This window comes from Haliotis rubra, unplaced genomic scaffold, assembly GCF_003918875.1.
Source record: "Haliotis rubra isolate DU_JTF1 unplaced genomic scaffold, ASM391887v1 Scf87, whole genome shotgun sequence".
NCBI lineage: Eukaryota > Metazoa > Mollusca > Gastropoda > Lepetellida > Haliotidae > Haliotis > Haliotis rubra.
This window is the reverse complement of record NW_025767601.1, coordinates 1578946-1602467: the sequence shown is the minus strand read 5'-3', so window position 1 is coordinate 1602467 and position 23522 is coordinate 1578946. Positions and strand designations below refer to the sequence as shown.

General features: G+C 38.6%; 1 protein-coding gene across 1 annotated transcript in view; it reads left to right on the top strand.

The window, feature by feature from the left end:
- Positions 1-3319: 3319 nt before the first annotated feature.
- The window catches only part of LOC124263157 (beta-1,4-N-acetylgalactosaminyltransferase bre-4-like), a 41755-nt gene continuing 21552 nt past the window's right edge, over positions 3320-23522 (top strand). Inside the window, exons 1-5 of the mRNA XM_046697724.1 lie at positions 3320-3551; positions 14380-14808; positions 16457-16689; positions 19725-19912; positions 21622-21744. Coding sequence (XP_046553680.1) covers positions 14481-14808; positions 16457-16689; positions 19725-19912; positions 21622-21744 — 872 coding nt within the window. The 5' untranslated portion in view covers positions 3320-3551; positions 14380-14480. The remainder of the gene's footprint in view (positions 3552-14379; positions 14809-16456; positions 16690-19724; positions 19913-21621; positions 21745-23522) is intronic.

The following is a 23522-nucleotide window of genomic DNA, read 5'->3' as shown; positions in this document are numbered from 1 at the left end:
TTATAATCGTGGCCAATACTATTACATATATGCTCATCGCAAAAATATTTTGGTAAGGTCAAAGGTCAAAGGTCAGTGTTAATAGAAAGGGCATTTGATGAGAAATATATTAGTTAAACTCTACCAATTTAAGGTATTGTTACCAAAATTATGTCTTTCTAATTCAGCTATATCATTTGAAGATCATATATACCTTTGCTTGGCATTGTATGCATGAAAAAAAACATAACAAGGAAACAAAAGTTGGTAGTTTGTGTTTAGATCAGCAAAATATTACATAAAACCTGTTCAACAGTAACAGCTCCATGCTTTATATAGTATCAACGATACCAAATATGTCGAACATACTGTTGGACTATCATTAAAATCACACAACATAACAGAGAGTTCTTAAATGTATAATTCTTTTATTCCAGATGTCTATCTTTGCTCATCAAAGAACGATGAGTCAGTCATGTAATCATCATGCAAGCAACATTTCCTTGATATCAATTCGTATCTATTGTTCTTAATAGTCATAGTGTATTCCCAGTTGACATGTTAGTCAAAGTCAACAATGTCAAGATCACGGGAACATGTTTCAGATCCACATCCACATGCTGAAGTATACAACAGCTTCAACCTCTTACAGCGACACCTTCTTGTACATTGACTTTTACATGCATAGATATGAAGCTGAAGAGGGTCCACGGAAACGATTTAGTCTTCACTTATTTGCAACTTTATTATTGCTTTAAATATTAAGTGCTTACTTTCGTGGACATGGATATTCCTTGATACTATTCATATTAACATCTTGCTTCTACTGTAACGTTGATAAAAATATGCAGGCCTCAGTGTTAGTACTATGTAATGACATACACAAAGGAGTTACACATAACATGGCCATGACACTATGAGCATCGATCCTCGCAAGTGGGGTACGATGGCATGCATCAAACAAGTGAGAACGACCACCTGATCACATTAGTTCCCTGTTACGACAACATGGGTTGCTGAAGATCAATTTTGACCCAACATATTTGTGAACCTGTGAGAATGGTTAATGAAAATATGCATAGTTGTAGATCATCCCAAATGCTATTATTGACAACACAATGTATGTCGCCAATATCAACTGGTCTCTGCATAAGTCGTAACCCAGGGAGCCAATTGTCAAGTTGCATTTATTTACTATCAGCTATTCAATACACCACAGAAGTTGGTATAGATGTTAACAGAAGCTTTAGAATTAGATTTTGCGCGGAAAACTTAACAACGTATATATGTTACAGGGAATGTGTGAAACCAGGGATTTCACGTAATCCCTGAAAGATTCAGTGAGACTGGTCATGTACCCTCCAACTGGGCCCAGGGGATCATTACCCCTACCCCTAAGTCTGGAGCTGACAACCTGAGAGACCCAATGTCTTATCTCAGCATCACACTAGTGCATCTTATTGTTATGATTAATTATTTAATCAATATTCCTTTTGGAGTTTCAAAAGTTACAGACGTTGTTTTAGCGATTTCGTTTAAAAATGGAAACAGGGCCTTTTACAAGTTGGTAGTTTAACTGGTAGGGGAGGTAATAAGTTACACACGTACTGTACTTTCAAGGTGGATATTTGCAGTGATTTATATGTTAATTGTAATGTCTCGCTCTATGAGAAAAGCAATAGCTTTGTTTAGATGTGCGGTAGCGCCGCTTAGAATCGAAACTGCAAAGATTTTATTGCATTGTCATGTTTTATTGCATTGTCCTTTGTATGCTGATGAGCGATTGCAACTTTTATCTAAATGTACAAGTCTTTTAGATGTTTTTAAGCTAGATGTTTTCTTCTAGCTTGTCCAAGTGTATCGTTTTTATCTGTCAAAACCTGCCTTAATATTCTTAAAAAGCGTACTGCAAATTGGTATATATCTTCTTAATGTAACTTGTACTCTTATTATTGCATTTTTAATATTCATACATTATACTCTGTATATTGTGGCACAAATGTCTCTCATAATGCTGTACGGAATGGCTCAACATTTTACAGTGATATAGCATCATTCGTTTTCTTTATTGAAAATAGACGTTTTTAAAAGTTTAAACAGACTAGGCCATTCATAGAAATAACTTGGAATATACATCATCCCGCTGTTGAAGAAGAGCTTTGGGATATGGCTTTGGGAAGGAAAAGGTATTTTTCAAAGCACATATTTCATGTATGTTCCAGCGCCTTCTTTCTACGAATAATGTGACAATGGACTGTTTCTCCACACAGCTGTGATTTTCGAGTTGAATTGTGGTGGTCAGGGTTTCAAGAATTGTAACCGTTGTCCTAACCAGTGTAAATCGATACCTTATGTTTTAATGTGCTACTGAAGTGTAATAGCTTGTATGATAACAGGCTATCTTGTCCCAACAAATGAATTTTATCAGGATATACTCTATACTCGCATTATAAATTTGGTGATCTCTATTTCAATAAGGGCTTACAGGGATTTCATGAAATCCCTGAGCTAATATTTCAGTAATTTCATGAAATCCCTGGAAATTTTAGGGAATACATGAAATCCCTGGGGGTCACAGGGATTTCATGAAATCACTGACTCTTTCAGGGATTACGTGAAATCCCTGGTTTCGCACATTCCCTGTAACATATACATATTGACAGTAGTGGGTGACCTCGCCAAGATGGACACTAAAAGAGCAACTGTCGTTCATTTCCCGATTTCAGTATGTCGTATGACTACGCTGTCCCTCAAGCAGATAGTAATGAATTGACAATAGTTAGCGCATCATAGAATTGGCTCACGCAAATCAGCTGATGAACATCAACAAAACAACGTCAATTCAAAAACATTGACAGAACTCACCTAGATGAACACTACCATGTCGGCTGTAGGCAACTGCATTGTTCCAACAGACAAATATGTTATGAAGCCATCAGCTGTGATCAGCAGAAATGATGTTTTAAATGATGGACATCTTCTGCCTGCCCAGATCTATATATTTATTTTCCGAAATACGAAAGCTAATATTACTAGGAGATTAGGTTTTTTAAAATTAATGCGTTTCCCTCCTTGTTAGGTCCACATTCGCTGTGCATCGCTCTGTCAGTGACAGATAGGTCTGTTTCTTAGAGTGGATATGACGTACACGTATGTTACATTAGCAGTCCGAAAATAATACAACTGATTGAATCAATGCAAGCTGGGTTTTAGAACGTCCCAACTCAAAGTAACCAATAAACCTTGAAAAGTCGCACATCTGTCGATGCGAATTCCACATAGCGACCGTAGAACAGAGCAGACGACTCTTTAAGCCTCGCTTTCGGTTTGACCTCTGACCTGTCTAATTATGGACAATGCTGGTTCCAATACGGGCCGCAAGATTCCACATGATGCTGCGAAGATCTAAAAGACGAGCATTCTCAATGTTAACTTGACAGCGACGTCGCGATGGGAATTTGGCCAATTTTTAAACATAACGAACACATCTCATACGACGATAGCAGATCTGTTAGATATCGCTTTACTTCAGCACGTTGGAACTTTATAGTCTCCAGAGTCCTGTCCTGAAGGTAAGTCGGGGCAATACGAACTGTTATGGCATGGAATTGTTTGTATGGTCCTGAGTGTGTGTTTGTTCAGCGTAGGTGTCATTTTGGTAGGCAGATGTCTGATATTATTTTCGGTGCATCATACTGGGATAGTTGGTACATTTTGGTAACTTTTGGACCACCGCCATCTGTTTGGTTGTCGTTACCGTACTCAGTCCAAAAAACTTGAATCTTTACTTTTTTGTTTTTCAGCACATTTTATCAGCGAGTAAAGCTTAAACATGTTGTTGTAAAGTATTTTCTTTACTGATTAAACCGCATTTATTTCAGTTTTCACTTAAATCTATTTTCTAAGCCTGATAGAGCTGGCTCAACTTGGTTTTGGTTTTATTTCATGAAATCTAAATATATTCCACAGTGCAGGGCAAGTAACCACGCTGAAAGAGACGTTCCATGAGCATTGAGGTTCCAACTAATGATGCGTTATTGTTTTGTCAAATTCTCATTCATTCTTCAAGACATTTTGGGGAAAAGAGCCCATATTTCAACTGGTCTTTCACCCAGTATACATCAAGTACATAAACTGTCCTATGACAAAGGTAGTGACTCCCAAACAGACAGTATTGTAGTACAGTAGGATTGGAGTTTCTTAATGATTTGTAATTTTGTGTGTTAAGTGACAAAATACATTTTACATTATTGGGTCAGTTATCAGAGACAAAAGGCTACCAAACCAGTATACTTCACAAAGGAGAGTCATATTATTTACACAGGTATCAATTACAAACCTCTGGAAATCCAAAGAGGGTCATTAACAGGATGCAAACTATTACATAGAGTATGTATCATGGCTCCATATAAGGGCCGTATCGGCGTATGTACGGATAAAAAATATGCACGATACGGTAGGAAATAATTTAGAAACAGTAGCAGATACGCACCACAGCAGTGGTGTGTGGTCTTAGAATCATTTACAGACGTATTTATCTGAAAAAAGTATTGTTTTATTGATTTTTACCTGTTTACACAAGAGTAGCAATGTTGTGGTGCATATATGAAACGAAACACAAGATCACATACTCCATTAAATTCAATTCAGTACTCTAAAAGTTTTTCCAGTACTCCTATATTTTAAAATAAGGAGTACGTACTCCTGATGTTGAAAAATTATCTGGAGCCCTGATGTATACAACATAAGAATGGATGAGCATAATATTAACTGATAGATTTGTTATTCAATATTCAGTACAATCTACAAGTGTATTTATTTTTGGTTATTGTCTAAAATTGCAGGCAAACATTAATGCTCTTTATTCTGTGCCACAAATATGTGGCAATGACATAATAAAATACAGTTGTCGGGCCAAGCTGTGACATGCATCCACTGGAAAAAATGTGTACCACCAGAGCATTGTACATGTAATTTATTAACATAAGTTACATGGTGCCCACATCTAGTTTACACTTTATTCTCACTGAGAAATTAATGTTGTAAGTTACAAATGGAAATGATATGAACTAGTGAGCATAAAACAGTCTGTATCTGCAAAAACAGGTTCATTATTTGTTCGTTGTTTGTTTTTTCTTTATGGCAAGATTAAGGACCTCATTCCGCAAAGCTTTTATAGCACTACAACTACGATGATCACTTGTATAACAGGGCTCAGATGTTTTGTGGAACTTTGCAATGAACAGGGAAATGACATGAATGAAAATAACAGTAATTTTTGACAGATGGCGCAATATGATTTATTAGTACACAATGCCATTTAGAAAGATTACACTTTCTGAGTAAAGTACAGATTCTAGTACTTTTGTCGAGTTGAATCCGACCGGTGATTCGAACCCACACCCTCACCCCAGCTGCGCTGGCTGGGTGGGTAAGATGACTGACTTTGTGTGCTGGCGATTAGGTGCTGGACGCTGAGATTGTGGTTTCGAATAGGTCTCAACCTAAAAAAAAAAAGAACAGAATCAATCATGCAGTAAAATGTACCTGATATTTCAGCACCTTTGATAAGAAGATATGATGAAATAGTTACAAATATTTTTTGTATATATTATGGTGAATTTCATGACACATATTACCCACAAAACAAATAAAACATAAAAATGTGATAAAAACCTTTTTACAAGTGATTATAAAGACATATTCTTTCTAAGCCACAATGATCCAGTATTGAACTACTTCACAAATGTAAATCAAGTTTTTAGACCAATGTGTAACTTGTGCTAGAAATTCAGTCAGATGAGACCTGGCTCTTCGGGATATAATCTGTGTTGCTACCACTTGTGTATGAGATAGTCAGTGTGGTACTTTTATGTAAACTTGCCTGTCCCTGTTTCTAAATTATAATAAGTATCAGGAGAGACTGACAAGGCCTGTCAGAAGAAGGCCTTTATGAGCTCCACCCTTGCTGCAAGTGTTTGCAAAGTGTGATTTATTTTAAGATTTCATCTATGCCCCTTGCTTTATTCACATGTGATCAGTGAGTGCCACTATTACCAGGTTGTTTATTAGGGAGCCTGGTTCATCCCTGACCCTTGTTCATTGGTTACAGGGCACCTGCTAGTTGTGACTTGGTATACACAGGTAAGGCAAATTGGTTTTCATTATTTTGTGGGTTACAAATCATATGGCTGAGGCCAAAAGCTACTATTACAAAATTCTGAGAGAAAAATATTATTTGTTTTGGTGACTGTGTTATTTTTTTGTGAATTTAAAAACAAATGAGCCAAAAGTAATCAATTAAATTTTTTTAATGAATATTTTTTGATTGATTGAGCATTCTTTTTGAAACCTTTTTAAGATGAAGAGAGTGTGTATGCACAAATTGTTAAGTCCTTTTTCATGATAAATTATTATCAAAGAACTAGATATTACCTTTTCACTATTCATCATAAGATGTGTGTCAGCCTGCAATATGATAAGAGAATTTACTGTCTAGTAATTTTTTTCCTGAAATCATTGTTATTGGATATAACTGCCTTTGTAAATAATGAGTGGGTCAATGTATGCTTTTGGCTGATAGTCCACTTGTTGACTTCTATGCCAAATTCAGACTTAATGATAGAGGTTCATAGGGAAATCTCTCAACAGCTTAATAGTTTGGCATTTATAAGAGTATATATTTAACTTTTAAAGATATTTTAACTTGTGGTGAAAAGTCTTAATCTGTAGGGAATGCCTTTATCGTAGTGGGAACATTTTTAAGCAAAAGTATAATCATATGAGCATTTATATATTTATGTCAATTTCTAATGTTCGGTGGCATTCCCACGATTACAGTGTTCTGATGTCTATCAACTTGGTTAGAGTACACTCAGGTAGTAGTTTCAAGAACTCAGCTGGTCATTCACTTTCATGGCATGGCATACAATGTTGGCTTTTTTTTACTCTTTCTACATGTTAGACTGTATGTTTAACAATTTGACATTGTGTGAGAGATTCCTGACTTCATTGAATCATAATGCAGATAGACTAGCTGAATATGTGTCATTAACAGGGCTCCAGATAATTTTTCAACATCAGGAGTACGTACTCCTTATTTTTTCAATATAAGAATACTGGATAAACTTAAGAGTACATTTTGAGTACTGAATGGAATTTAATGGAGTATCAGTAATCTTGTGTTTCGTTTCATATATGCACCACAACATTACTACTCTTGTGTAAACAGGTCAATAAACAATAAACAACACTCTTTCAGATAAATACGTCTGTAAATGATTCCAAGACCGTACAGCATTGCTGTGGTGCGTATGTGCTACGTTTTCTAAATTATTTCCTACCATATCTTGACATTTACGCCGATACAGTCCTTATCTGGAGCCCTGAATAACATAATAAATGTCCTTCCATTGATTGATTCATGTAAGCAGATACCACAAAGCCTTGCAGACAGGCATGGACAAACAGTAAAGTATTCTGTTATAAAAAAAGTATTCAGGTCATATTGAACAAATATGGAGAAAAGCTATGATTTCAGACTGAATGTACTTCAACTCATTATATACCGGTATGTTAAAGGCAAGGAGGAGTAACTTGCATTAGTCTTTGCTTCTTTGAGATAATTCAGTCTGAGTTGAAAATGGATGGGTTTTGTGTCTTGGCATGACTTATGAGCCATATAACCATGCACAACTGAACCGTTAGCAGAGAAGGGGCGGCGGGGTAGCCTAATGGTTAAAGCGTTGGCTCGTCACGCCGAATCCCCACATGGGCACAATGTGTGAAGCCCATTTCTGGTGTCCCCCGCCGTGATGTTGCTGGAATATTGCTTAAAGCGGCATAAAACTAAACTCAGTCAGTCAGTCGTTAGCAGAGATTCAGTTACATTTTCACTTTCGTATTGCCCACACTTTCCACACCTGAAGGGGCGGTGGGGTAATCTAGTGGTTAATGCATTCGCTTGTCATGCTGAAGACTCAGGTTCGATTCCCGACATGTGTACAATGTGTGAAGCCCACACTGGGATATTGCTGAAAACAGTTTGTTGTGTTCTGTTTTACATTTAATGTTTGTGGAATTTAACATTAAATAATTTGTCCATATATCATGTTTACAGGAAAGAAGTGCTAAAAAAAATTATTGTTCCAATTTTTTAGATAGTGGTAGGCCTGGAAATTACAAATTTTAGCAATAGAATTATTGATCATTTTTATAAAGAGATTTTTTTTATGTTTGAACAAGGTAACTATTATAACAATGAAATGAAATGATGTGCTGTTAGGAATACGTGACTACTCTTGAAATGTGTTATGAAATTTAATTCATTCGCCATAAGCCAGACACAGTGCTCCTAGAAACGACAGATAACAAACACAGCACATCCCATCTAATCAAGAAATATTTGTTGATCTTTAGCAATCCATAGTGGGTATAAAGCATTTAAGACGATTGTTGGCTTTAAGGCGAACAATCAACAAGGCATTTATCGGAAGGGATGAGATAGTTGTTGACAGGACAAACAAGGCCGAGGCAGTTGGGAGCAAGTAGGGCACTGTGCACACCAGAACATGGTCGAGCTGGTCACTAAGGTAGGCTACCTTGTACGACCATGTCAGTTGTGGTCAGCGTCCTTATGGCTGATGGTCAGTTCGTGTAGTATGTTCATGATCATTACTTGTTGTTATCGTGGTTGTTGCTTTGATTCTGTTGTTTGGTATACAGCTGACTTCAACTGGAATGTAGAAAAACTATATTGTGTGTGTATTGTGGAATTTAAAAAAAAAACTGTGTCAAGGCAGGGGTTTAGAATGAACGGAAGGAGTTAACTTTAGATTATTGTGTCTGCCATGAAATGTGAGTTATGTTTCATGTTTGTGTTTAGATTCTGCTTCATGAAGGGAATATAGGAGCGTGTCAGGTCATGAGGAAAGTGATTTCATGAAAAATTGTGGTTTTAAGATTTTCATATGCCCAGAAACATATAAGAATTGAATGTTGTTTTTCATTGTTTTTTCATAAAGATCCTACAAATTGAAATTGTGAAAAGAAATATGAATTTACATGTTTTCCCCTCGCCCACACTTGTAAAATTCAGAGTATCATGAAGACTCTCAAGCAATTGTGGTCGAGACAAGTTTGCAGGGTGTGAATTTTAACAGCAAATATCTCTTCATATTGTATTTCATCATACAGTGTTGGTTGTCCGCAATCAATGGATACAATGACATGCATCAAATAAGTCACTGAGTCTGACCAACCAATCCTGTTAGTTGCCTCCTGTGACAAGCAACTATTGCTACAAGCATGGGTTGCTGAAGACCCAGAACTCCAGATAAGATTTAGCTCATGTGGGTACTATACCCACTGAATTTTTTTGGAGTGGGTATTATGAATGTTGAGTGGGTATTTCATTTTCCGTTACCCACTGCTTTCAAATATGTGCGTATTTCAGTCATATTACTCACCTATGTATTATGTCATTGAGTAAGTTTACTAAGCAGGTATGTTCTACCTTATACCTAATCAAAACCAAGTTAAATATAATGGAAATGATTTCATAAAAAATCACTCATCCTATACTGACAGTACAACACTTGTCCTATACTAACAATACAACTTGATAGCAATCGATGTCTTTTTCATTACGCAAGCGATTTTTATAAATATATTCCGTACGCCTTTGTTTTATACTTTTTGCGTATCTAACATTTTAAATGCATAATTGGTACGCAACAATTATTTTTCAATGTGTAATTGGAAATTTTCTATGCCTATTTTACCCGGATACGCAGCTTATCTGGTCCTCTGAGACCAGTTCTTAATCATGGGTCTCATGACAAGTAGTTGGTAGGGTACACAGTTTGTCAATACAGTATATATGATCATGATTATTGTTTAGTGATCAGATACCTCAAAGTCACAAACTGCTGTTATGTTCAAAATCTGTGGTTCATCTATGGTGACTATGGGTTACATGTGCTACACTGACATAACAGAGCTGTGGGATGTTGTGGTCTGTAGACAGACATGACAGCTTAATGTGTGTACTGCTTACTATTTAATAAGTGTAAACAGTGTTGTCTACTTCACTGTGCTTTTGTGGGGATCCACCCCAAAATGAGCAACCATATCATGTAGGAGCACCATCATGAAGAGGAATCACCAAATTGGGGAACCACAACATCCAAGAAAGGGAAACCACTACAATGGGGAACCAGTACAAGCGGGAAACCACTACAATGGGGAAACCACTACAATGGGGAACCACTACAATGGGGAACCACTACAATGGAGAAACCACTACAATGGGGAACCACTACAATGGGGAACCAGTACAATGGGGAACCAGTACAATGGAGAAACCACTACAATGGGGAACCAGTACAATGGGGAACCAGTACAATGGAGAAACCACTACAATGGGGAACCAGTACAATGGGGAACCAGTACAATGGAGAAACCACTACAGTAGGGAACCAGTACAATGGAGAAACCACTACAATGGAGAAACCACTACAATGGGGAACCAGTACAATGGAGAAACCACTACAATGGGGAACCAGTACAATCGGGAAACCACTACAATGGGGAACCAGTACAATGGAGAAACCACTACAATGGGGAACCAGTACAATGGGGAAACCACTACAATGGGGAAACCAGTACAATGGGGAAACCACTACAATGGGGAACCAGTACAATGGAGAAACCAGTACAATTGGGAACCACTACAATGGGGAAACCACTACAATGGGGAACCAGTACAATGGGGAAACCACTACAATGGGGAACCACTACAATGGAGAACCACTACAATGGGGAACCACTACAATGGGGAAACCACTACAATGGGGAACCACTACAATGGGGAACCACTACAATGGGGAACCAGTACAATGGGGAAACCACTACAATGGGGAACCAGTACAATGGGGAAACCACTACAATGGGGAACCACTACAAGGGGGAAACCACTACAATGGGGAACCACTACAATGGAGAAACCACTACAATGGGGAACCAGTACAAGGGGGAAACCACTACAATGGGGAACCAGTACAATGGAGAAACCACTACAATGGGGAACCAGTACAATCGGGAAACCACTACAATGGGGAACCAGTACAAGGGGGAAACCACTACAATGGGGAACAACTACAATGGGGAAACCACTACAATGGGGAACCAGTACAATGGAGAAACCACTACAATGGGGAACCAGTACAATGGGGAAACCACTACAATGGGGAACCACTACAATGGGGAACCACTACAATGGAGAAACCATTATAATGGGGAACCAGTACAATGGAGAAACCACTACAATGGGGAACCAGTACAATGGGGAAACCACTACAATGGGGATCCACTACAATGGGGAACCACTACAATGGAGAAACCACTACAATGGGAAACCAGTACAATGGGGAAACCACTACAATGGGGAAACTAGTACATGGGGGAAACCACTACAATGGGGAACCACTACAATGGGGAAACCACTACAATGGGGAACCAGTACAAGGGGGAAACCACTACAATGGGGAACCACTACAATGGGGGAAACCACTACAATGGGGAACCAGTACAATGGGGAAACCACTACAATGGGGAACCAGTACAAGGGGGAAACCACTACAATGGGGAACCAGTACAAGGGGGAAACCACTACAATGGGGAACAACTACAATGGGGGAAACCACTACAATGGGAGACCAGTACAATGGGGAAACCACTACAATGGGGAACTACTAAAGTGGGGAAACCACTACAGTGGGAACCACTACAATGGGGAAACCACTACAATGGGAAACCACTATGTACAATGGGGAAACCACTACAATGGGGAACTACTATAATGGGGAAACAGCTACAATGGGAAAACCACTACAATTGGAAACCAATATGTACAATGGGGAAACCACTACAGTGGTGAACTACTACAATGGGGAAACCACAACAATGGGGAACCAGTACAAAGGGAAAACCACTACAATGGGGAACTACTAAAGTGGGGAAACCACAACAATGGGAACCACTACAGTGGGGAACTACTACAGTGGGGAAACCACTACAATGGGGAACTACTAAAGTGGGGAAACCACAACAATGGGAACCACTACAATGGGGAACTACTACAATGGGGAAACCACTACAATGGGGAAACCACAACAAAGGGAAACCACTACAATTGGGAACCAAGTAAGAACATAAACTCTACTGGTTTACCTGGGACTATCAGTATTGTTTGAGGTTCTTTGGACAACAATAACATTTTTACCTCCAGGATGACCATTGTACCCAAAACCACAAAGTGCATTTTGGAAGATTAGTTCCCATTGGAACGATTTACTAGGTAGGTTAGTTGTATTTATAGATATGGATTTCCTGGTTTCTTTAGGGAGACAGCGACAGGGACCTGGGCAATCTGAACTTTGTGTTTCTGAACAGAGTAGAAATGGCAATTAAACCATACATGCTTACAACAATTTAGTTCATTTCAATAATTCTGACCGCAGTGCTATAGCAGTATGTGACCATCATGGTGTATATCATTAGCATCCAGTCTCAGTTTTCCTGTGTAAAGTAAACAGTATCTTGTTTCTGATTACACTCTGTAGCAGCCCTAGAATGAACTACGTCAAAGGTTTTCAGTGGGACTAAACATGCGTCCTTGACCTTGTAGACAGACTGTCCATTATAAACCCCAATTAATCAGCAACATGGATGAATAACAAGAGCACTAGTTACTCCAATTACAGTTTTTGTGTCATTTGTGGGCAGACAATGAACTGCTAGCAGACAGAGAGATGAAAGAATATTGCAGGCCAATCCTGTCAAGAGTGCTGGCATTAGGCAGAGAGATGCCCTGAACATATTCAGTTATTTATCGATGCGTAATCATCTTCATCTGTGTTCCTAAGCAGTGTAGATGGCCATTGCGGATGTGTTTATGAAAGATAGAAGGACAATGCATTGTTCTTGTCTTGTAGCTTGACAGGTGTTATGATGGTTGAATGTTATGGAAGTCATAAGCAGTTTATGATAAATATGACTAATGTGGAAATGAGTTCATGATACAGAGCATATTAATAATAGCTTTTTCATGTTTCTACTCAAGCCACATCCCAAGGGATTAAGGAAGAACGTGCCTCTCCGTCCAAAATCCATACCATTACTGCAAGAGAGCTAATTGCTGATAATGGCATTGCCTCATCAGAACTGGCTGTCACTTACTAAATGAAATATAAGCATAATGTTTCCGAAATGCTGAAGTGAAAGACTTTTGTCATGATTATGAGATTGCATATATGAGATTTGTATAGTGCTGTGCTGCACAGAACTTTTGGCATCGGATGCTGGTTAATGTATCAAAAAAGATTGATAAATAATCAATCATGAATTAGAATCTACAAAAACTATACATATAATGTGTTCTTTCTCTGTATCTATCAACAGGGAACATTTGGCAAGTCTTGTCTAGGTCAGCACTTGTTTGTATAAAACTAGAAATTCAAAATTATGGTGTTGATTGCCAGGTGAGCAGAATGCACTGTTCCATAATTTTGTTTGTTGAGTACATGGACAGTGGAGTAGTCTAGTGGTTAAAGCATTGGCTCATCACGCTGAAGGCTAGGGTTCAATTCCCCACATGGGTACAATGTGTGAAGCCCATTTCTGGTGTCCCCCACCATGATATAGCTGGAATAGTGCTAAAAGCGGTGTAAAACCATACTCACTCACTCACTTATGGAGTACACATAACATTTCACAGACTTAAAAATTGCTTTTTCAAGACACACCCATAGAATGAGTGTTAACCCTTTTTCAATAATATTAAGAGGTTGTAGCTAATCCTGCTTGAACAAGAAAAATAGGTTTAGTATTGTCAGTTGTATTCAGTTCCAATTTGTAGAAAGACTGTTTCATTGATAACTGGCTCGGAATTATACAACAATACTGTGGCACTGGTCTGTGACATATATTATGAAAAAAAGAGATTTTTTAAAGAAAAACACTTGTTAAAAAATGATCATGATAGTTTGTTACACTATGAAATCTAAAACACTAGTTCCTGAAAACATTGTCTTGGCAACTGTCTGCTGTGTCCTTGAAACAATGTTCAATATGGGACTTCTGATGCTTTCTGAAGGATAGTTTGAACTTATGTATAATTCCAGTTGTCAAACTGGAACAATGTGTGTGATATGTAACAAATGTAGACAGTTTATAAAGTATCTGTGTATCCCAATTGCATAAAACGATGCTCATGATGTTGATCACTGGATTATTTACAGACCGCTGAGTGAGGCATTCAACAACAAACCAATGCCATTGGTCCCAAAGTTTCAAGGATCATGTGAGACATGATATGATGTTTTTTCTTTTTGTCTTCAGATGGAGGTGAATGACCCTCACAGATCTGATACACATCTGTAAAGATGAAGAGATGGAAACAGTCCATTTGGTAATCCACATTACTGCCTTGCATAATCAGCATGAACCCGACAAGCAGGAAGATGAGAATCTCATCAATAGCCATAATTCGAGCAACACTGACTTACATGCGATCCTTCTTCGTCAGTAAGTTCATGATAGTGACCTTGGTCCTGGCATGTCTTTTGGCAGTTGAGTTTGTCTTCAATTTCACGATGCACTTTAACTCCACGTCAGGGATGTCAATGTATCTGAGAGGCTTCCTGATGAAACAGAAAACTAATACTTCTGGAAACAGTCTTCGACATCTGTTGACAGGAAAACCAAACAGAGATTCCTCCAATGATCAGCCCAAGCTGCCTCTGTGCCCCCTCATACCTTCTAACCTAGGTAAGTCTTTATTTAGTCATGTTCTACAGTCACTGCTGGGTTTGAAAGTCCTTTCTTTTAGTATCACCTTAAGTGCTCGCTAAAGCCTTTGTTTTGTCATCCTCAATGAGTGAGTGTAGTGTGCAATAGTCATGTATTTCAGTGTCAGTGACATGGTTGAAATCATAATTGCCTAGTTAGAAAAAGGTCCTGGGCCTAGATTTTGGAAGCTCTCTTAGAGCTAAGATAGTCGTAAGTGCCATACATTAACATGAACTTACGACTATCTTAGCTCTAAGAGAGCTTCGAAAATCTAGGCCCTGGTTCTTAAAGAGCACACTCAGTTACAACACTTTGTGACAAGTTCATTATGTGAAACAATAAATACACCTGTCAAAAAACTAGAAAAATGAACATCTGAACATAATGCATTGTTAGTTGGAATTGGTATTCAGCTATTTTCAAACTCAGTGAACAGGTAAGTGGCACCGTTTGAAATTTGCCACTGCTTATCATCAAATTGTCGAATTAGTGTTCATGTACTTTGAAGATGAATCAAAATTATTACTCTAGTTGGCATACTTTAATTCCAAAGGGCATGCTTAATTATTAGACTGACACTCTGAAAATATATTTTTTTGGTGAGAAAAAAGAACTCCATTTAATCTGAAAATCATCTCAAATGATAAGAGGTTCAGACACTGAACTTCAGGAACATGCAGACTTGCTTCATTTAGGGTATTTCATAACAGTTGGCCTGGGAGGAAGGGATACTAGTATGGTTCAGGGACTGTAAGACAGACTAACCTATATATCTAAATGTCTTATCTGGGACTCATTTGAAAGCATTAAATTTATGTTTAATTGGACAAATCCTCATCGCTTGTGTACATCATACACAAACCCTGCATAATTGTGGTAATGTTTTTGAAAGAATGCATTGAACATTGTGTAGGCAAGCAGTGGGGGACATTTCTCAAATATAGAACATTAATGGTAGCATATGTAATATCAGACATACATCCTGGATACACTCATACACAATTATGACACCTTGTGTGATGGGTCCAGTAAATACCCTGCATGTTAAAGCGCTAACCAGATACAACATATCGACCTATGAAGGTCCGGGTTAGAAAATTGATCTTCAGTAACCCATGCTTGTCGTAAGAGGCGACTAACGGGATCGGGTGGTCAGGCTCGCTGACTTGGTTGACACATGTCATCGGTTCCCAACTGCACAGATCGATGCTCATGTTGATCACTGAATTGTCTGGTCCAGACTCGATTATTTACAGACCGCTGCTATATAGCTGGAGTATTGCTGAGTGCGGCATAAAACTAAACTCACTCACTGATATGACATATCAAGAGATGCCATGGTACTATAGTTGAAAGTATAGTAGTGGAAAATATAGCAACAAGCCAAGTAATGAGTGCAATGAGATACATACTCATTGATCATGTCCCATGTGTGCTAAGGCATCAATTTTCATTACTGATAAAATAGTACTTGTTCACTTGTAAATAGTTATGATTATTGAACTGATTGTTATGGTAAGGTGACTTTGAGATTATCTTTTGGGTCAAATAAGAATCTCTATGTCTATGTTTATGAATAGTCTACTATTATTTTTATGTGGAAAATTTTACTGTTTATCTTTCTTAGAGGGTCCAGTGGCAGTTGACAAGAACGTGTACAGCAATAGGAACATTGAGGCCCTAAATTCTGCTGTGAAAGTTGGAGGTCGGTGGTGGCCTGAAACTTGCACATCTCGACACCATGTGGCTATCATCATCCCGTTCAGGGACAGGCCGTCCCACCTCAAGATCTTCATGACCAACATCCATCACTTCCTGCAGCGGCAGGAGCTCGACTATGGCATCTTCGTTGTGGAGCCAGTAAGTGAATATTCTGAGTATAACAAACTGTTCATTCTGTGAAGGAAGTCCTCTTGAACAACATCATCCTGAAACTTTACTACAGAATATTTGTCACGGAACCTAAGTTAAGTTTGTCAATAAAACTAACATTGGGAGTAGATGGTTGTCAAGTGAACATTATTCGAGTAAACAGCACATGGCTGACTTGTCAACTCAACTCTCAATATATCACACTGTATCACATATTGTAATGATTCACAAAGCTGATTGGTCATTTGAGATGTGATATGGCAGCTGTGGAATCATCAGTGACAAAGGTGTAATAGCCTGGGTAAGTTGTAGCAACAAAACCCTTTCCGTATCCATAAGAAATCTCTTATTGATTGTACAATTTGACATGAACTTGTGTTCAAAAAGTGAACACAAAGTGTTTACTAAATGGTGAGCATAATTTCCAGATGGCACATATCTGAAGGGCAAATGTGACAAGAATATCTTTCAACAACATGTATAGAATCTATAACTATGGTTATTAAATTAGGCCTGAGCTGAAATCAAGTTACCAAGTTAGCCATGTAACATATGTTATATTCAGGATTATGCTTTCTTAGTAAAATACACGTTCAAGTACTTTTGTTAGACTCAGTCCCATCCAGGATTTGAACCCACACTTTCAGAATCAAGCACCTAATCGAGAACACACAGGCCTGTCTTCATGTATTCATCATGGTCATATTTGTATACTTGCATTAGCCAGTCAATAATATTTCACAGTCAGGTTTACTCAAAATATAGTAACCCCTGTCTGGGCTCCTATGGGAAGTACACACAGTAGAGGATATCTGATGATGAGGTGGTACATTATTGGAATAATCAATATACTAACCATGTCCTGTTATCAGCCTCGTCAGTCCAGGGGATTTGTAGATGGCTTGGTAATGGGATGAGGTTGTTTTATTACCTACTCTCAGAGGAGAGTTTGTTTTGCAGAACACTATTCACTGTTATTGGTACAGGTAGACTAAATCTGGTGCTCTTGCCACTCGGAGAGAATTTATCAACTGTATTACCAGTGTTTAGAAATCAAGTGTCTTTGCCTGTGTATGTGCATTTGGATAATTCCCACAGTTGACTCGTGAGACATTATGAGTACAGTTGAAACTATAGTGAGACTGATTTGTGTATTATTTTCCCCATCATTTGGATTTAAGGTCAGGTTATTTCGCATATGAGGATTAGGTGGCCACATTGGTCATTGACAATCCAGGTTGTCACAGTGGGTCGTTGACCAGTTGTGTTCACCATGTACCCACCAGGTGGTAATAATAAGTACCATGCACCAACTGGGTTGATCATTGCTTATGCTGTTAGTCACAAGTTTGCCTTGCTCAGTCTTGGTTATTATCACCCGCTGCGCGTTTAACGCGAAGCGGGGCATATAGTATTAGGCTCCATCCGTACGTACGTACGTACGAATTGGAATATCTCAAGAACCATTGACTAGATTCTTTTCATATTTGGCACCTCAGTTCATCACAGTATAAGAAAGGTCCCAATCAGGATTGGTGACCTTGACCTTCATTTCAAGGTCACACGGGGACTTTAACATTTTACTCTTGTCAGTGAGATATCTCATGAACTCATGAGCTAGATTTTCTTCATATTCAACACCAAACTTTATCTAGGGAGGGCGCAGGGCCAAGTCGATTTTGGTGACCTTCACGTAATTTTCAAGGTCATGGCGACACTTTGAAGATTTCAGCATGTTAACCTGCATGTTAAGCTATCTTAAGAACCGTTCACTGGATTTTCTTCATATTCAACAGCAAGCTTTATCTAGGGAAGGCACAGGGCCCAGTCGATTGTGGTGACCTTCACGTAATTTTCAAGGTCATGGTGACACTTTGAAGATTTCAGCATAATAACCTGCATGTTATGCTTGTCAGCAAGATACCTCAAGAACCTATCACTGGATTTTCTGCATATTTGGCGCCAAGCTTCATCCAGGGAAGGCGCAGGGCCCAGTAGAATTTGGTGACCTTAACTTAATTTTCAAGGTCACAAAGACACTTTGAAGATTTCAGCATGTTAACCTGAATTCACTGGATTTCTTCATAGACTTTCAAGACTTCCCTTGAATGTTTTTCAATAAGCAATTTCTTTAGTACCATTATTGCATATTTCATACACTATGACATTCATGTCAAGGTCAAAGCCAGTCTTGAAAATATTTGTGTGTTTGAACAACTAAAGAGCAAGATATCTAGAGACGTTGACTGGTCATGTTTTTGTTGACATTTAACTTCATCTTAAACTTTCATTACTTTTTAAGTTTGATTTGATAATTTGCGACAATGCTTGTTGATTTGTTGCCATAACAAAGCTGAAATAATGCTGAAGCCAGCCCAAAGCAGCATTCACTCACTCACTCACTCACACATTCACTCACTTACCCTCTGGGGGCGGTTGGGTATCCTAGTGGTTTAAGCGTTTGCTCATCATACCAAAGGTTCGATTCCCACCATGGGCACAATGTGTGAAGCCCCTACCTGGTGTCCCCAGTCGTGATATTGCTGGAATATTGCTAAAAGCGGCATACAAACCCAACTCACTAACTCAAACTCACTCATTCACTCACCCACTCATTAGGTAATGGTCTCAGAATTCCAGAAATAGCATGCATATCATAACAATATTATCACTGTAACATATGTTATATTTGGGATTACACTTTCTTAGTAAAGTACAAATTCTAGTACTTTTTTCGAACTCACAAATGGGGCTCAACTAAAAAAAGTACTCGAATTTGTACTTTACTAAGAAAGTGTAATATAACATGTTGCATTTGACCACTTTCTAAATGGCATTGTGTATTATCACTGATATTACTATGATGACGACGATCCTTGAATAGAGCATGGTGAACACAATTAGTCTGTGACGCTGTATAGATGTTTAAAGCACCTGACATAATTTAACCAGCCTTCAGATCAGTGTCCATTCCCTGCTACCTGCAGAATATGCAGATTATACTCGTACTTTTGTCTGTGCAGGTGTCAGATGTGAAGTTCAACAGAGCCATGCTGTTCAACATCGGGTACGCGGAGTCCATCAAGCTGCACAACTACACCTGCTTCATCTTCCACGACGTGGACCTCATCCCAGAGGATGACAGGAACCTCTACTCCTGCCCAGAGATGCCCAGGCACATGTCCGTGGCCATCGACAAGCTCAAGTACAGGTAACAGCCAGTGGAATCTGCCAGATCCTGGATTCTGGACAAATCAGAAAACTAAAATCTGTAAATCTAAACATACTGAATGCATGACCTAGGAGTTAGTGAGTTGGGTTTAATGCTGCTTTGACACATATCACGGAATGTCAGCTTAATGTGGGGGAATGTGAGTGAGTGAGTAAGTTTGGTTTTACATCACTTTTAGCAATATTCCAGCACTATCACGGCAGGGACACAGCAGAAATGTACCCATGTACCCACATTGTACCCATGTGGAGAATTGAAGCCAGGTCTTTGGTGTGATGAGGCAACACTTTAACCACTAGGCTACCCCACCACCCCTGGGAGGACAGCTTCTCAGCAATATTTCAGCAGTATGGACCACCCAATCCTGTTAGTCGACTCTTACCACAAGCATGGGTCCAGTTCTAACCCTGAATTTTACCACTTTGGTGTGGTACTAACAAACCAACATAGTCAGATTCAAAGCCACAATTATAGTTTTCTGCATAAATTTAGTTTTTGTGTAATAGAACATATCTGAACAAACAGTTAGTATGGAAACACAGTCTTCATAAAATCAGTGCATTTTTGTGATTAAATAAGGTTTTAACATTTTCCGTTGTTACATTCATTGTGTAACGTTGAGTATTATTATACACAGCAGTAGCTCCTTCCAAGATATATTTATTGCCTGATCAGAAGATAGAGGATATATTCATGTGTATTCATGAAGATTATGGGATGACCTCATGTGTGGTGTGATCACAAGGCCAACAGAACTGTTCTTATAATGAATTATTCAGCTTGTTATTTCCATATACATGTACCATACAAACTGCATAAGGAATGTCAGTAGTTGTTGAACTTGTCCCAAAACACTCTCCCACTTTCAACCAGTTCTGGATTTGGTTTAAATGAAATTGTGTTCTGGTAGTGCAGGCTTATCTAGTTAGTGCACATCTGATGACTTTCAAAGTATTATTGATTCCAAAGGACCAACGTTTATTGCACAAGGAGATTGGGAAGTATGTGAACACCTACTGTAATCATATCTTTTGGTTCCATATTCATGATATTGTTGTAGCTTTCCTCTTGTTTGCTGGAATACATGGTCAGTTGGTATTCAAGTGATATCTGAACATTGTACAGTTGTGATCACTGGACAACCACAGATGACATAGTTTACTGCCCGGACATGGTGAACTAGCTGTAAAACAGTGGCCACAAATACCCTCTCCACAGTTACAGGATCTAAGATGAAATCTTTAATTTAAAAGTTTGGATGCACTTTGTAAATAACCTACCTCTGTAATAATGCAAACCGACATTAGATCCATAACTGAGAATGCATTAAAACATCAAAGAAGAACTAAATCTGCACACAAAAATTGATACTCAACAAGTGCATTAATAATCAAGAAGTATGTCATGTTTAGTCCAATAATTCATAGAAATAATACATTTTGGTATATTTTCCTAAATGTCTCCAAAAGGATATCATAATACATACATACCTGATATACTATAAATGTAATACTACACCAAGATCTGTAGATTACCTGATGTGAATATAGTGATAGTAGGTGATACGTTGACTAGTTTCACACATTTCTTTTCTTCTATGCTATCAATGCTATGGGTAATGCCTAGGTTGTATTGGTAAGCATAAGGTGTCACATATATTGTTGACGTCTGTATGTTTGTTCTTACAGGTTGCCCTACACACAGATATTTGGCGGAGTGAGTGCCTTGACACAAGAACAGTTTATACAGGTGAACGGCTTCTCCAACAAGTACTTTGGATGGGGTGGCGAAGACGATGACATGTTCAACAGGTAATACCCAGACACCTCACATGTTGAACTTGTGATGTATAATTTTATTGTCCCCCGCCGCAACGTGGAACGGAGGACTATGCATTCAGCAGCGTCCATACATCCGTCCGTCCGTATGTCCGTCCGTCCCAATTCTTGTTAACGCGATATCTCATGAACTGTTGTACCCAATGTCTTCAAATTTGGTGACAGCCTACATTAGGGGGTTACGCAGACACCAGTCGATTTTGGTGACCTTGACCTTATCCTCAAGGTCACCATGACACTTTGACCACTTTTCAAACTTATTTAAACGCGATATCTCATAAAACATTGCACGTAATGTTTTCAATTATGTTGACAGCCTACATTGGGTGATTGTGCAGACACCAGTCATTTCAGGCATCTTGTATGTGACCAAAAATTTTAAAAAGTAAATATAGATATTCCATTCTTTAGCGGCGGGAGACATTGCCATATCAGTGGCAAACACTTGTTATGATTGACTTGTGTAGATATCATAGCAATGCATTAACAATATATACATGACTTTGTAAAATAGGGCTACGGGGTATGTATTTAAAAGAATGGTGTATTCTGATATTAAGCATGGAGTAAGCTCTGAGGGATGCATTTGAAGTATTACATTACTTTTATTGGTTTGTGGTACATTGTTTTCATTACATCCAACAAAATACCTGTGTGTAGCAACACCCAAATAGTGAATGAGTCAGTTTGGTTTTAAGCTGCTTTTAGCAATATTCCAGCAATATCACGTCAGGGGACACCAGAAATGGGCATCGCACACTGTACCCATGTGGGGAATGGAACCCGGGTCTTCGGCGTGACAAGCGGACGCTGTAACCACTAGGCTACCCTACCGCCCAACTCCTCAATATGTGTCTAGCAATATTCAAAGGTTCATGGCCAGTGTACTGCAGACTTTGGCAGGATAACAATACATAGATGAAACCACTTCTTTATTACAGTGGGAGTGATGTTTCATTGTAGGTTCTAACACTGTTATCAAGCAAATGAAATATCTCTCCGAGTGTAATAAAGAAGTTGTTCTTGCATATTGCTATTATCCTACCTTAGTGCTCCAACTTCAAAATTCCTCCAAAGAAGTTTCTCCACACTTTCATTTGCTGTGACAAATCCCTTTATAAAAGATAGGTGAAATTGTTCTGATGAATTTTCGTAGATGTTGGACAGATCTGTCCCTTCATATACCAGCAACTTTTGTGACAGATAATTTTTGATTAATTCATTTGACAAACACAGATTTAAAACTATATTTCAGAAGGAAGAGTTTGTTGGAATTGCCTGACTACATATGTTCTATAAGCCTGACTTGATAAATCACAATACATATGACTGTGTTCATTTACATTTCAATCCCTCAAGTTCTTCTACAATGAGTGTATACCAAGACACAATGTAGTGTTGCAAAATGTGTACATTATACATTACCATACAGGTCATCATTCTGTGCATGATTCAGTGCTCCAGACTGTATCAATGCGAGTCAATTAGCATCCAGTATGAAGACATATATCTCAATTACTGTGTATATGGAGCCACTCTGTGATATATGGACCAGGAGTATAGTTTTACAGTCTTACGACACACCAGGGAACCCTTGTCTGTGGGCACAATCAATAAGTAGAAGACCGAATACAGACAGAGGATTGCGGGATGAGGAGGCCCATCAGTTGATGTTGGTGGTCCGCAAGTACAGGAAGAACTGGGGCGGTGGGGTAGCCTAGTGGTTAAAGTGTTCGCTAGTCACGCCGAAG